General features: G+C 32.9%; 1 protein-coding gene across 1 annotated transcript in view; it reads left to right on the top strand.

Annotated features, from left to right (window-relative positions):
• Positions 1–498: 498 nt before the first annotated feature.
• Positions 499–14,443, top strand: part of LOC117113419 (gamma-aminobutyric acid type B receptor subunit 2-like) — a 38,527-nt gene continuing 24,582 nt past the window's right edge. The window contains exons 1-4 of the mRNA XM_033256739.1: positions 499–637; positions 3,299–3,436; positions 8,228–8,398; positions 12,447–12,548. Coding sequence (XP_033112630.1) covers positions 635–637; positions 3,299–3,436; positions 8,228–8,398; positions 12,447–12,548 — 414 coding nt within the window. The 5' untranslated portion in view covers positions 499–634. The remainder of the gene's footprint in view (positions 638–3,298; positions 3,437–8,227; positions 8,399–12,446; positions 12,549–14,443) is intronic.

Genomic DNA, 14,443 nt, shown 5'->3' with positions numbered 1-14,443 from the left:
TCTAGATGGTGAATCTTATCAAACATGGTCAGATAAAACAAAACTAAAATGTTAAAGAATGACATTACGAAAATATTTACCTGTTGTGTAATAATACAATGAAACACGCCAACAATATATTTTAAAATCGTTCGGAGGTTTTAAGAAAGTCGTATAATAACCTGTCTAAAATATATTTAAGTTAGCAGGGACGGAATAACATATTATTTATAGATTCGTTTGAAACAAATTTGTAATATTTGTTTACAATCAGGCTAAAAATACAAAGAGTTTTGAGAGGGTATAGGCCCATCACTCGTGCTTAGTATAAAGCATGTGGGAAATAAATTTAGGAAAATTTGTAAATGTTTTCGATAATTTAGTTTACATCAAGTATGAAGAAAGGGTCAACATTTGAGTGAGCCTGGGCTAAGTAATGTGTGGAAACACTGCCACCTGTCGGTTTGTTTTGGTGTTACACTCACCAACTCTGGTTTTTCATAAATTATGCCTATTACCGTATTCAAATATGTTCATATTTCCCAAGAGACAATCAATGGTAAAAGTGTTTCCTCTTTCAAATTCTGTTTTCTTGAGTCGTGTTTTGATGTGTCGGGTAGATGGTACTGTTTAACTCTGTTCATGGCTTCAATGCATGGTAATTATTATTATTATTATTATTATTATTATTATTATTATTATTATTATTATTATTATTATTATTATTATTATTATTATTATTAATTAATATTATTATTTGTGCTTGCATAGCGCATACTGCAAGAACCTCTCTGTACTTTCCAGAAAATAATAACAGGGCAATTAAAAGGCTATTCAAAGTCAAAAAGAAGAAAAAGACGGGAAAAAAAAGAACACTAATCAAAAATGTTGGCGAAAGAGAAATGTCATGAGAATGGAAACGACCAAAGGAACAGTTCGAACATCCATGGAAGTTTATTCCAGAGATATTGAGCAGAGTATTGTCGCAGCTAGTAGGACTTGGGATGAAGATCTAAGTCGTCTGTTTGGAACATATTTGCTGAATGATGCAGATAATTAACCAGGAGCCGAACCATGAACGACTTTATATGCAATGACAAGAGCCTTAAAAATAAAATTTGAATTCACCGGGAGCCAATGAAATTGCTTGAGAATAGGTGATGTGCGCTCTAGGTGCACAAACAACAAGTCTCGCAGCAACGTTTTAAACATGTTGGAGTTTCTTCAACTGAAACCTGTGGAATGCCAAAAAGCTGTGAATTGCAATACAGCCGATCCTGGTATTGAATATATTTATGTTAGAGTAGAAACATAATTGTTCTCCCTTAAGTTCCAGTTATGCGTTGTGAAATAGGTCTCATAATGAAGCATGGGGAGTGGATGATTTTGAGCATCTTAGTCGTGAGAAAAAATTCTGCTGTCACAAGGTTTGAACCTACTGACTTTTGAATTGGAAGCAATGGCATCTTAACCACCTAACCTTTCAGCAGTTCAATTTGGTATAGGCCTATATCATTGAGCAAAATACATGTATTGGATAATGGGTCTGTCTCTCTGTTCACGTGTCTCTCATTCCACACAGGAGTCATTTTTTAAATGTATTTTTTTTTGTGTTTAATATTAGAAACCCAATAACGTATAGCAAATCTTGAGGATAGATGAGAATTCAGACAGCTGTTATAGAGGCTATAAATAATATACTACGGTATCACTATTATTATCAGAGATCATCCATTGTCGACCCAATAATGTAGGCGATATTGACGCCTGAAGAAAACTCTTCCCCACCAGCAGTGCCTAATGGCGACCTTCTATATTAAGAAGACAACCAATAAATCATAGGCCAAGCTATTTAAATGTATGTATTACATGTGCTTTTCAAAGAAGAAACCCTATTGTTAAATATTACACAATCGCTGACGTGTTTGTGTTCAGATTTTGTAAATTCCATGACGATTATAGTTTTAGTTTATGGTCTGTCTCTTATACACATCTAGATGTGTATAAGAGACAGATATAATATAGATGACACACACTTGGCTAAAAATTAACTTAGGAAGTGTTTGTAGGCTATTTGGCTAAAAATAATCTAGGAAGTGTTTTTAGGCTATAGCCTTAGTAGGGATTAGGTGCCGATTTTCTTTTTTTTTTACAAACGATATATTCATGAGGATCAAAGTATTGCATTTTCGGAGATAAACGTGTCCTTTACCTAGAATTCAAAGGATTTATGTGAGAATCTTTATGTACGTATTATAGAACTCAAATGACGAGAATATATAGAATCTGGGTCAAAGCTTATTTAATTGATACAACACTAAATATTTATTAACGTTTTTGTTGTATTACGGATCCATACCTCTACAATAAAATGATATAATACAGGTATTAAGCTTTATCGTTTTCTTATGTAGGCGTACATTAAGCATACATGATGTAGTAGGATATATATATAATGTTTTACTCATAATCCGTTGTGAAAATCCTACAATTAACATTCTGATAGCTATACAACTTGGCATTTGATGGTACTCTAACGCTGGAGGAGAAACAATTGATCGTGCCAGTTTAGCTTTATTACCTACTTATAACCTTTATACATTTTATTGTTAAATATTGTACATAATAATTTATATAAACACTTGTTGATCATCGTGTTTTTTAGGTAGGCCAGTCAGAGTAGCAATAAAACAATTTGCGAACGATGAGGTTAGGTTATGTCAGATAATAACTTTAACATGTTTGCGACGTTTTTAGTCTGAAATTAGAAACCCGTATTTATGGCTATACAAAGAAAAACTACAACGTTATCATAACGTAAAATTGTTAGCTTCGATCATCCTACGCACAAAAACATCAGGCAATTTAATGTTTGTGAGAAATGTAAAATAATGTGCGTTTTTGTCAAAGCCCTAAATCGTGTTTTAGTTTTGGCTTTATGATGAATGAATGGTTGGCTTTAATGGAAACAGCATATTTAAAAAGACATTATTAGCAACAATGATAACAGTACGTTTATCCTAAGAATGTTAAAATGCGTTTTCCGCTTGTCAACTGTCGTTTGAAAATCTCAACACTTTCACAAAATAAAATATATTCCACGTGTGATTACATTTTCTGCGATTCATAAGAAAAAGTTTTGCATATTAGAGATGATAATTTTATATTTAAAATAAATTTGGTTAATTAATAATAAATTCTTGTTTCATTACTTGTATGAATAAGCCGGATTTTATATTGGTTTTATAATTGGAAGACCTTGTTGTGAATACTACAACTAAAATTTGTATAACATTTCTGCCCTGTTTCTTATCCACAGTGCGATATGGCAATCGGGATGAGAAGCTTCTTTGAGTCTATGGCAACAAGTCCAACTAAGTTCATGGTATTTGGTGGAGTCTGTCCAGAAGTGACGTCACCGATTGCTGAAGCAGTGCATTTTTGGAATATACCACAGGTAGGCACTGTAGTAGTAGTAGTTGTAGCAGTAGTAGTAGTAGTAGTAGTAGTAGTAGCAGCAGCAGTAGTAGTAGCAGAGCAGTAGTAGTAGCAGTAGTAGAAGTAGTAGCAGCAGCAGCAGCAGCAGTAGAAGTAGTAGCTGTAGTAGTAAATTCAGCTGCAATAGCAACTCTTGATACTGTTGCTTCAGCTGCTGCCGAAAACATTTCTGTTTTTACTATCGTTTCTAGCTGTAACCTAATCCCGGATGTATTTCTAAGTCATTACTAAATCATTTTTAAAAGGTTTCATTTTCAACTCTAATCCTATCTATAACTGATGTAGTTGGGGGTTTCTCTATACCACATTTATGATCATGTGATTTATCCAGAACTAAGTACGTATTATGAGATGGAAATGTGTACTAATGAGAATATGAAATGAAGTATTAGGGCATAGCTAAGTATGTAGAACAACCGGCAATTAGTTAGATTATTCTGTCCCATTGGGGACAATAAGTTTGACTCATAAAACGCTATTGCACTATGTGAAAATATCGTAAAAATAAAATCGGAGTATTGGCATATCATACATACCAAAAATGAAAAGAGATTGGAAATTTACCAGCAACACAACATCGATGCTCACAGCAGATACATGAAAAATTAATGAACAAAACAATAAAGACAACATTTTTGAATGATACAAAAGTGGTAATGTACCGTACCAGATGCCATAGTAAGTGTCAAAAATATATATTAGTGAGGTAGGAAGGCCATTCTAAGACAGAACATAAAACAGATCATTTTTTCTTTCATTTCACCCACCTATATTTCTTTCTCTTTTTGTTACTTTTCTATTGTTTTTTTTTTCTGCCATCAAAGATATAAAAAAATATATAAAATTAAAACCAATTGCACATACATACACTCATTTCAAATGCTTGCACGTATACATATTTTTTTTTTCTTAGTGTGAACTAAACCTTTTATTTATCTTTCGTGGGAATTTCACTTACCTCTGTTTCTTTCTCTTTTTGTTACTTTTTTCTCTTTTTTTTTTAGGATATTCACCTGCATATGTACACGCACATACATACACGTATCACACTCATCATCAAATACATACACATACATTTTTTAACTCAATTTCGTAGAAATTACACCTTTTTGTTTTCTTAATTATTTGTTTTTCTTTCTCTTATGTACAAAACAAAGAGATACGTATTATATCGATAATATAACTGAAAATGATAACGATATTACAATTTTACCATTTTTAATAGAAGAACATGATGGTACATAGTGCCAAGCATTAGTAATAATGACATCAAGGGAATTATTACCTTAAGTATCTGCTAAAGTTTTTTTCCAGAACATAAGGATTTATAATTCAGTTTATTCAGGTCACCACAGGTGAAGATACCTGCTTGTGGTTTAGTAGTCCTTATGAAACAAATATTGCTGAATTTTGGTGTGTCAAAGCTGGGTCCAGTACTGTAAGCTGTAGCTGAGCTAGGCCAAGTTGATCAGGTATGCTGCAGGCTGGTAGGTAAGATTATCTAAGGTGAACAATTGTTGACTGACAACTCTAAGTGAAAGGTTTTGGTTGGTCATTATTGATATGCATCAATGCCTCTGTTTATTTAAGTTTCTGCTTGTATTTGTTTATTCTAGGTATATATCATTTTCATGACATCTATCTATTTTGCTCGAAGATGGCCATACATTGTGGTGTTATTATAGAATGGCATTGGGAGTTATGGATGTATTACAAAAATCATTCTTATTTCCGCATTATCGAAGACGGCTATGTATAATGCGCTTGTGTGTCTTTATGGTGTATTCTGTTATTTATTTTAAAATTTCCGATGGTTATATTTAGATTTTGTCAAGTCTACTCGAATTATTTTGTTAAACAGATTATTTCAAGTACTCATTGGTCTATTATCGTCTTTTAATGTACAAATTCCAAATCCACATTTCATTAAATTTTTAAATAATAATGTATTTATCAATGAATGTTACAGTATTAGAAATGTCTACTGTTTGAAGATATTTTGCTACTAAAAACTAAGAGGGTAAAATAATGTTTTTTACCCTCTCGTGTAGCACAAGTGGGTTTTGCCATCATATGTAGAACAATTGATGACGTTTCATTTGTTTATAACAGGATTCATTTGGGATTGTTTGTAATTTTAGTATGAGGAGAAAGGTTGGGGAATTAAAATTATGAAGTGTTTTTGGACACGTGATAGGATAACCCATGTAGTTTATGTTTTAGGCCTATTATGGCAATTGTTTATGTATAAACAATTTAATGTAGAGGAAAATTTACTCCATGCTAGGCGTTCAAGTGAAAACAATGTTTATTGCTATTACCTCGAGGAGGTGAAGATAATGAAATAACTGAAATCTCAATTGTGTAGATTAAAGTTAAACAATTTAAGGTTCACATGTCATGCACATCAAGTATTGCCACCTCTAACTGGTTAGGCATACTTTTATAGTTGTCTAAAAGAAACAGTATATGGACGTCTCCATACAGGATCTATGATTGGGAAGAACAAGGTGAAGAAAATAGGACGCTGTAGCAATCGTATTAATCTGTATAAACGACAACTGAGAAACTGAAACCAGAATTATTACATCTATAATTCCAGAGAGACCGTATTTGTTGCGAAAATGTGTGAGGAGACGGGCATAGGAACATTAATGAGCCTATGAATAAAGTGTATTATTGCTTTAAGGTTCTTACGTTGGGTTGTTGCAGATAGGTATATTATTAAACCATCGCATCTGAAGTTATTAGTGTTCGCCTTTATAGATCATCGGGGGATCATTATATGAGGAAGTAGATGGTCATTATTCCCAGAACACGACTCGCTAGAGAGCGCTCTTTAGAATCTTGCATAATACTATGATCAAGATTTTTTTAAGATTTGCCGGGCGAGTTTGGTTTGATTTGAACCTATAAGCATTATATGTTTGATATCGACAACATACGGTTGCCCACAGCATATAGACCTACATTGAATGTGGTTTTGATAAAATATCGAGAAATAAGCTTACGTGCTATGTTGATTAAACTTGACAAAATTTTGTCTTTAGTACTTTTAATTTTGATGGTTTTGCCCTTTATTATTATTATTATTATTATTATTATTATTATTATTATTATTATTAATAGGCTTAAATATGATTATATATATATATTGTTTTTTCAATGTTTTGTTATCATCATCGCCAATACATTGTAAGGGCTATAACTGACTGTACGGCAGATTTTTTTAGGATGACACTTATTCAAGAACAATTCCACAGATATCCATTGTTGTTCTGCTCCATTATGTGATACACATATGTGAATAATAACTTACACTAATAGTGTTCTTAATTTATTTTTATTATTAAGCTACTTGTAAATGCCAATCAATCTAATCGTCAGACACTATGATTCATCATGTTATATTGAAATGTCAAGTGCAAACTGTATTTAAAGTAAATGAAAATAGTAATTCGCCACATCATCTGTGAACGTGCAATGTATATGTACACGTGGGCACACACGGAGGCAAAGATTATCAGCAGGCATCCGTTTAAAGGAAAATTTCGTATCAGAGAAAGCTTTCAACGTGTGGGCTTTCTGTACGCATTCGATTGTGTGCATGCCTCATGTTCTGAACAGTTTATATCGATTTTATTTTGTGTCAGTAACGTGTAGGGAGACTATTAAACGAATTAGAATTGCAGAATTATGTTTAAATGTACTATTGGTTACAGTAGCGCCAGATTGATTTCTCTTAAGCATGCATCAAACAACGTAGTGGCAATGATTAAAATATGCACATAAAATCAATCCACGTTTTTTATTCTAAACATAATCTTGAGGAAAATAGAATGAAAGAACGAGATATGCAAAAGCAAGCCCTCAAGTTATAATCGTAGACTTTTTTCAATTATAATATAGAAAACATAACTACTACTTTACCAAACATTATATGTTTATTTGAGTGAGTGAGATTACATTCTGCGCCGATGTAGGCCCTATCCAATAATGTACGTTTAATACCATGTGCATCAGCCTGTAAAAGTTTTTGTATTTACAGTAACATTTGCTTTATCTCCTAAGTGAGACATATTTTCACTTAAGTGTCTGATGAATTAGATCAAACTAAACCATTTTATTTGTTTAAACATTAACACCGAATATCATCGAGCGTGTGAATTCGATAATCCCTTGAGCAGAAGTACCATTCTTATCGCCTGCTTTATATACCCGCGTGATAACACGTAATTCAGTAAAGTAATGAAAAACTGAATTTCAAATACTTACACTACAATTTTAAATTATCTTCCAGTATTTTTATATTTTGACTATAAAACGATGTATTGAAGCACGCAATAATATATAATCGATTAAAAGGTAATTAAGCAATTCTGTCAAATGTTACAAAAAGCACATCAAGTTGCTCGTAACGAAAATGTCAATAGTATTTGGTTAGCAGGCACGAAGCATTAAGATGTATTGATTGAAAATTTGAATACTTTCGTCGTTAGTCCAATCATTGTGTTATTTTGTTTATCCATGTTACTGATATTACTTTTCATTTCCTTTTTTATTTGATACTGCAGCGATAAATACTACTACCACTGCTACTACTGTTACGATGTTGCTGCCCGACCTTACTGATACCTACTAATAATTTACAATTTTACAATTTGTAAAATTTGAACTAAATGTTTATTACAATAATATAATATTAAACATCTCGAATAAGTTATGTAACAGTTTTGTTGTATTTATCTAGCTTTCCTTTGCAGATACGACGCCATTTTTATCACAGCAGGACAAGTACCCGTACTTCTACCGGACCGTGCCCTCTGAGAGTGCTGACAATGTGGCAAGAATTAGACTAATTAAGTATTTAAACTGGACATCAATTGGTACCATACATCAAGACGTGTCGAGGTTCTCTTACGTAAGTATACGAGAGAAGAGAGGGGAATTAGTTATACTTCCATATATACATATGTTTCTGTATTGTGTAATTTTATGATATTTGCAAATAAAGAATACTGAACTGAACTAAACAATATGCGCTGGTTCGAGTTGTAAGCACCAATGTTTATATAAAACAAAATAACTTGTTTCTATATTTGATATTTCTGTAACGACTAAAATATCTTTCGTTCACACAGTGGACTTCATCAAGAGACTGTGACTGGTTGATTAAATTCCGTTATTAAGTTCCTCATGAAGTATGAGGTCCACTGTGTGGACGAAAGCTAGAGCTAATAAATGTTGCAGTTATACAGTGCTGCGATTTGTAATGTCTGATATTGTTTTATAGCAGACTAACTCGGATAAACCTTTTATTCATCATTTATATTTGATATGTAGTTTTGATTATTCAATTTGGGACTCTACTGTTTTTCTAAAAAAAAGCCCTTTATGTATGAGCATTGGGATGAGGCTTAGGAATATGATTGTTTTCGGTTGTTAAATGTAAATGTTAACGTTTAAAAGGTCAAATGCAGCACATGTATTTGACTGAACATTTATACTGCTGAGCCACAGTTTCTCATATGCACTGGAATACTGGTAATTGGATTTATCATTCACGTACAGTATACGCAATTCGATTGAGAATTATGACTTGATTTTAAGTTGTTGTTGTGCACGTACGTAAAATCATGATTTATGTGGTTCGTCAATATTGCTAAACGTATGTAAACACCTAAAGGAATTTAGTCAATCAATTAAGGTGACTAATAAACCATAATGCATCATTAATGATCGTAGATTATATATTAATATTAGAAATTAAGTCAATCATCTTTTATTATAGAGACAGTTGTAGATTTTATAGAAATACTATTATGAAAGCGAAGCTGAAGTATTATTGATACAATTTTATCGAAGTGGAGTCGTCGGACCTATGCCAACGTTGAATAACGCAGTACATTTTCAGAAGAGAGTAATACAAATGTATCTCTGTGTACAGCCAATTTCTATCACCAGAAGGAACCCACTGGATATGAGTCTTCGAACTTCCCTTGTGTTCACACCTGGAGTCCTAATGAGGTCGGCTTTACCCACCAGGATCAGGACCAGAATAAACGCAATCTAATCCAATATTCTCGCTTGTGGTATATTTAGGTACTTTCTTTCATTTGAAAAATTGAAAGCAATGTTCTTTTTTTCTCTTTTGTAATATAAAAAATGGAACTGTCACCAGATGAAGACCTTCCACCTGGAGCTGACAATAACCTGGCGACATGGAAGTGTGTTAATAGACTTATAACTGGGGTAGGCCTTTCCAAAATCACGTTACAGAAGTGGGGATATTCCAACAACCCTGTCATTTATGAATGTGGAACTGAGTCTCAGACCATGCAACACCTCCTGCAGTGCTGTATGTTAGATGAACCCAGCACCAATACAGACCTTGAAACATCCAATAAAAAGGCAAAGGAGTGTGTCCAGCTATGGCTGGGCAAAATTCGAAGTGCATTGACTTGATAAGAGGTTAAATTTATTTAATATTTTACGGATTTTGTAGTGCATATTGTAAATTAAGTTTAAAATTAATCTGTTTAAATAATGAGAGAAATCAATATTTCAACAATTTTATTTCTGTTATATTTCAGTTGGATGATTGAATGCTTTATTCAGGTTTATCTCAAGAAGGTATTAGTTATGCAATCTGCTAATCTTATCGATTATAGTTTACTTGCAAAATTGGAACTGCCGCATTTGAATTAAGTACACCTTAATGAAAGAAATATATAAATAGATAGTAATAAATGAAATCAATGAAATACTAATCGGATTAATACGGTACTTATAATGATAAAGTGAGTTCGCTGTGTAGACGATGAAAAGTAGGGCAAAGTTGACAGTGATAATGAATATTGTTCATTTAGACACATACTTTCGTTATTCGATATTCCCGAAGAAGATAACAATTGTAAAGAAAGTATTTTTGGAAAGGCTGGTGAAATGTCATTTCAGAAAATGGATGAAGCGATCTGGGTGATTAACGTTGATTGGAAACTAGCCTAATGGTCCCACTTTCAGGAGAAGCCAACTGACAGAGCTTAGACTAGTCCGGTTGTATTTACGCCTGTTTTCTGTGCTATCTGTTCCCACCTCGCTCTAATGCAATTGGCACTTGATATAACAAACTTAGTCTAATGTAGACAAATGCTCTCGCGGGATTATTAAAACTAAATAAACCGGAAGCCTATATCAACATTTGTCACATTTTATATAGCTCAATCATACCATTGGATATTGGATATGTTTTCTCTTGTGCATTTGAGCTTAAAAGCTAACACTAGGAGTAGGTTAGCTATTGCGATTAGTCAATACGCTTAGAAGACGTATTAATATCATTCTTACTATTGAACAATAAGAGCATTCTTTTCAAAAACCTTTTAATTATAATCATCGTCTTCATCGTTGTCACCATTATCATCATAATCATGACATGAAAAATATACATTCTCAATGTACAGATAAAACCTCTAAGATTTTTTTTATTATATCAAAGAAACTAAGAGCCATTTTCTAACTATTTTTTCTTTAATTGCACTTCATTTCATTCGCAAAAAAAAAAAAAAAATTTATTTATCCTAAAATGTAGCTCCCTGTGAAAAATGTAATAGGCCTATATTGTATAAGTTACTTTCTTTACAAAAACACATAGACTTTATGATTCAGTATTATTCCATTTTCTATATTGTAGTCCGTCCTCTAAACTATGTTTCGAGGTTTTCTTTATGCGTTAATGTTCAGCAAACAATGATTGATGTTCACTATCTCATCACTATAATAACCTTCGAAATTGGCATTAAGCTTTCGCTCGATCATATCGAGTTGTATTTATGTGAGACCATGCGTGCATGACTTGATGTAATCTTTTAAAAACAAAACACTTTTTCTACTTAGAGGTTTCAATGGACAGTCGTTCCATGTTTTACGCAATAGTCACTCGTACGTAACGTGTTAATGTTTAGCGAACGCTCCACATTAATGTCACTGTCAGATTAATTTGTTTATGTTATTTTATATATCTTGATGACATTATGGAATTGAATTAAATCACAAGCTAAGGCTTGTCAAGATGATGAAATGCTCCCATCAGCAACATCAGCAATGCCAGCAACATCATCTCCATCATCATCAACATCATCATTATCTTCATCATCTTTGTTATTTTCAACATTATCATATCCATAATCCTCCAAAAAATACATGTTAAACAGAATTATAAAACAATATTATGTTCATGAATTCCTAATATTGAAACACGTTCTATTGATCGTCTATCAGTTTATCACCGTCTTTAAAACTCTTTATTATTTTATCCCCTCATTAAGTATAAATGTTTTTTTCCAGGTAAACGTATTATTCGACAACATACTATGAAATATTTATTAGAGGTAATAGGCAACTTTAGTATTAGAGAGAAACGGAGCAGATAGAAAAAATACCGTATTACTCTTCAGATCTACGTTTCATACTAATTTATTATTAATGAATATATTTATACATATTTTATATTTCTCAAAGAAGAGTCAAACAGTAATTTAGTTACGTTTTTGAAAATTCTTGGCCTTTTGTAAATTGTTAATATTGTGTTTTTTTTGTTTTTGTTTTTTTTTTTTTTGTAATTAAATTAGGCCTATGTCGAAATTTATTAAATCACTCTAATTAAATGTAAAGAACTTAAAGTTCTTGACAAAGACGTTAATATGTCTGTGTTGGTATGTTTATGATGAGGGGAAAATGTTGCGCACTGTGTTACCGGCAGTGCTTTGGAAAATGTACGTAGTTCGAGATATCGGAGATGTTACCATTACCAAAGCGTTGTAACTACAGCATCACGATATAGTTATACTGCTCCTAAACCGAATGAGCTTAGTTCACTGTCGAAATTATACATAATCATAATGCGTATTCATACCTGGATACAGATTAAGCTAAACTGTAAAATAACGGAATTATTTTCATTTTTACAGGCACAAGACCAGCTTGATAAAGAGGCCGAGCTAAATGGTGTGAATATTTCAGTCAGTTTGAGTTTTTCAGACGATCCGAGTTCCGCCATTATGGAACTTAAGGTAATTGTAGATGACCCTGTTTAGTATTTTCCCTCTTATTTTCACTCTTCAGCGCCGCAATTTACAGCGGTGAGAGCAATCTCACCCAAACGTCGAGACAACAAACCAGTGGCTTTACCTCAAGAATCATATTTTAAAAATGGTGTACAGAATGTTTTAGGATTTTGGTAATGTTATTATGATGCTACTGCAATTAACTACGCTAGTCATGCACCACGTAATTCACAATTCTGAACAAAACAATGCGAGAAAGGCATATGGGTAATATTCTCATACAGTTTTTTTTGTACATTATCTTTCCCCAGGCTCTCAAATATATTCACTTATTACATCAGAATGATGCCATATTTACAATCGGTGAAGCTATTCTATTTTAAGATGCTCATAACTCAGAAAAATAAAATGCAGGCCCAAAGAAATGTAAACATTAAATAAAACAGAATAACTTAGAATCACATTTAAACACAAATTAAACCAACAGCTCAGAGGCTATAAAATATATAATTGCCCAGAAATATAAAAACCATAAATTGCATGAACACATGACAGACGTGGCAAGACCCAAAAACAGCATGATAAGGGGGAATCAGATACAATGTGGTCGATATTTAAAGATGGCGACTTCAAACCTGGAAAAATACGTTTTTACACCTTTTTTAGAGTCAGCAATAGAAGAAATGCATTCATCTTTCTAATATTCCGAAGGTTTTCAAAAATACAGACTAATAAAAATAAAGAACACCGGAAAACTAAAAATGACATTAACCAAAAAAAAAAAAGTGGGGGGGGGGGGGAAGATCAAGATATTTTTTAGGTAAAAAAATAAAGAAATACATAGATCATGATTCTTAAAGGGACAGTCAGAAAATCAATATCCATAGTGCACATACGCAGATAGATTTGTAACTAAGTATATATCTTGAACTGACCAAGATGAATGACGGATGGACTAAGCGCTATTAATATGATCGCTCCAAATTACTATCGATATTTCAAACTCGCATAGGTCAGCCCTTGTCGCCTAATCCAATAAGGACAAACTAAGTACCTATCTTATTTCATCTCAGCGAATTCACCTGACTGTAGGGCCTTCCATCAAGCCGAGGATTATGGCATACGGTATTCAACGTTTTTTTATAACTTATACTATCTTCACCATTAATCATTATTTGCACGAAGATACGATTAGAGGAATTTTTCAGATTCAATATTTTGGCTTATTAGACTAATAAAAAACATATTCCTTGCTAAGGTATTTTTAAAGGAGAAGGGAGATGAGGCCAATCCCTCCCTTGTTTTCAACAAAATTCAACATCTTTCCTCTCCTCTTCACGCCACATACACGAAGTGGTGGCATGTAGGACATTGCAGACTACATGCATGTATATACTAATTTCTTTCTTTTGGACATAAGTAGAAAAATAGGAAATATAAATCAAAGCGTCCATAATATTATACCAGAGAGATACAGTAGTCAACGAGAATTTTGTTTTATTTTTGATTTGATCTAATCGGCGAGGCATTTAATTGGCCCTTTCGTAAACCCGCCGTGCCAGCCCTGAGCCTAGGCATCCTTAGGGCCTATGAACAAAAATGTTGCTATGCTAGCCTAAGCCTTTTATTTATTTGAATTTTTAAGAGCTGCATGGTTCCTGTAGTACTAGCCTGAGTAAACCTAGGCTAGGCTAGTTCCCCCTAGGCCCACTATAGCTGCCAATATCAGTGGGCCTATAGTCGTGCGTGTCGTGAGTTTTTCATTATCTCTTTTAAATTTTTATTTTCCTGTTGTAAAATATCAAGACAATATCGGTTTTCGCCTTCTTCTATAGAACTCTTTTCACAAACTCAATCGCGTTTACAACGACTCAAAATTATATCACATGCATATAAACTGC

Source organism: Anneissia japonica, unplaced genomic scaffold (genome assembly GCF_011630105.1).
Source record: "Anneissia japonica isolate Jap-2015-1 unplaced genomic scaffold, ASM1163010v1 scaffold493_len2256704_cov171, whole genome shotgun sequence".
Taxonomy (NCBI): Eukaryota; Metazoa; Echinodermata; class Crinoidea; order Comatulida; family Comatulidae; genus Anneissia; species Anneissia japonica.
This window is presented reverse-complemented; position numbering and strand designations above follow the sequence as displayed.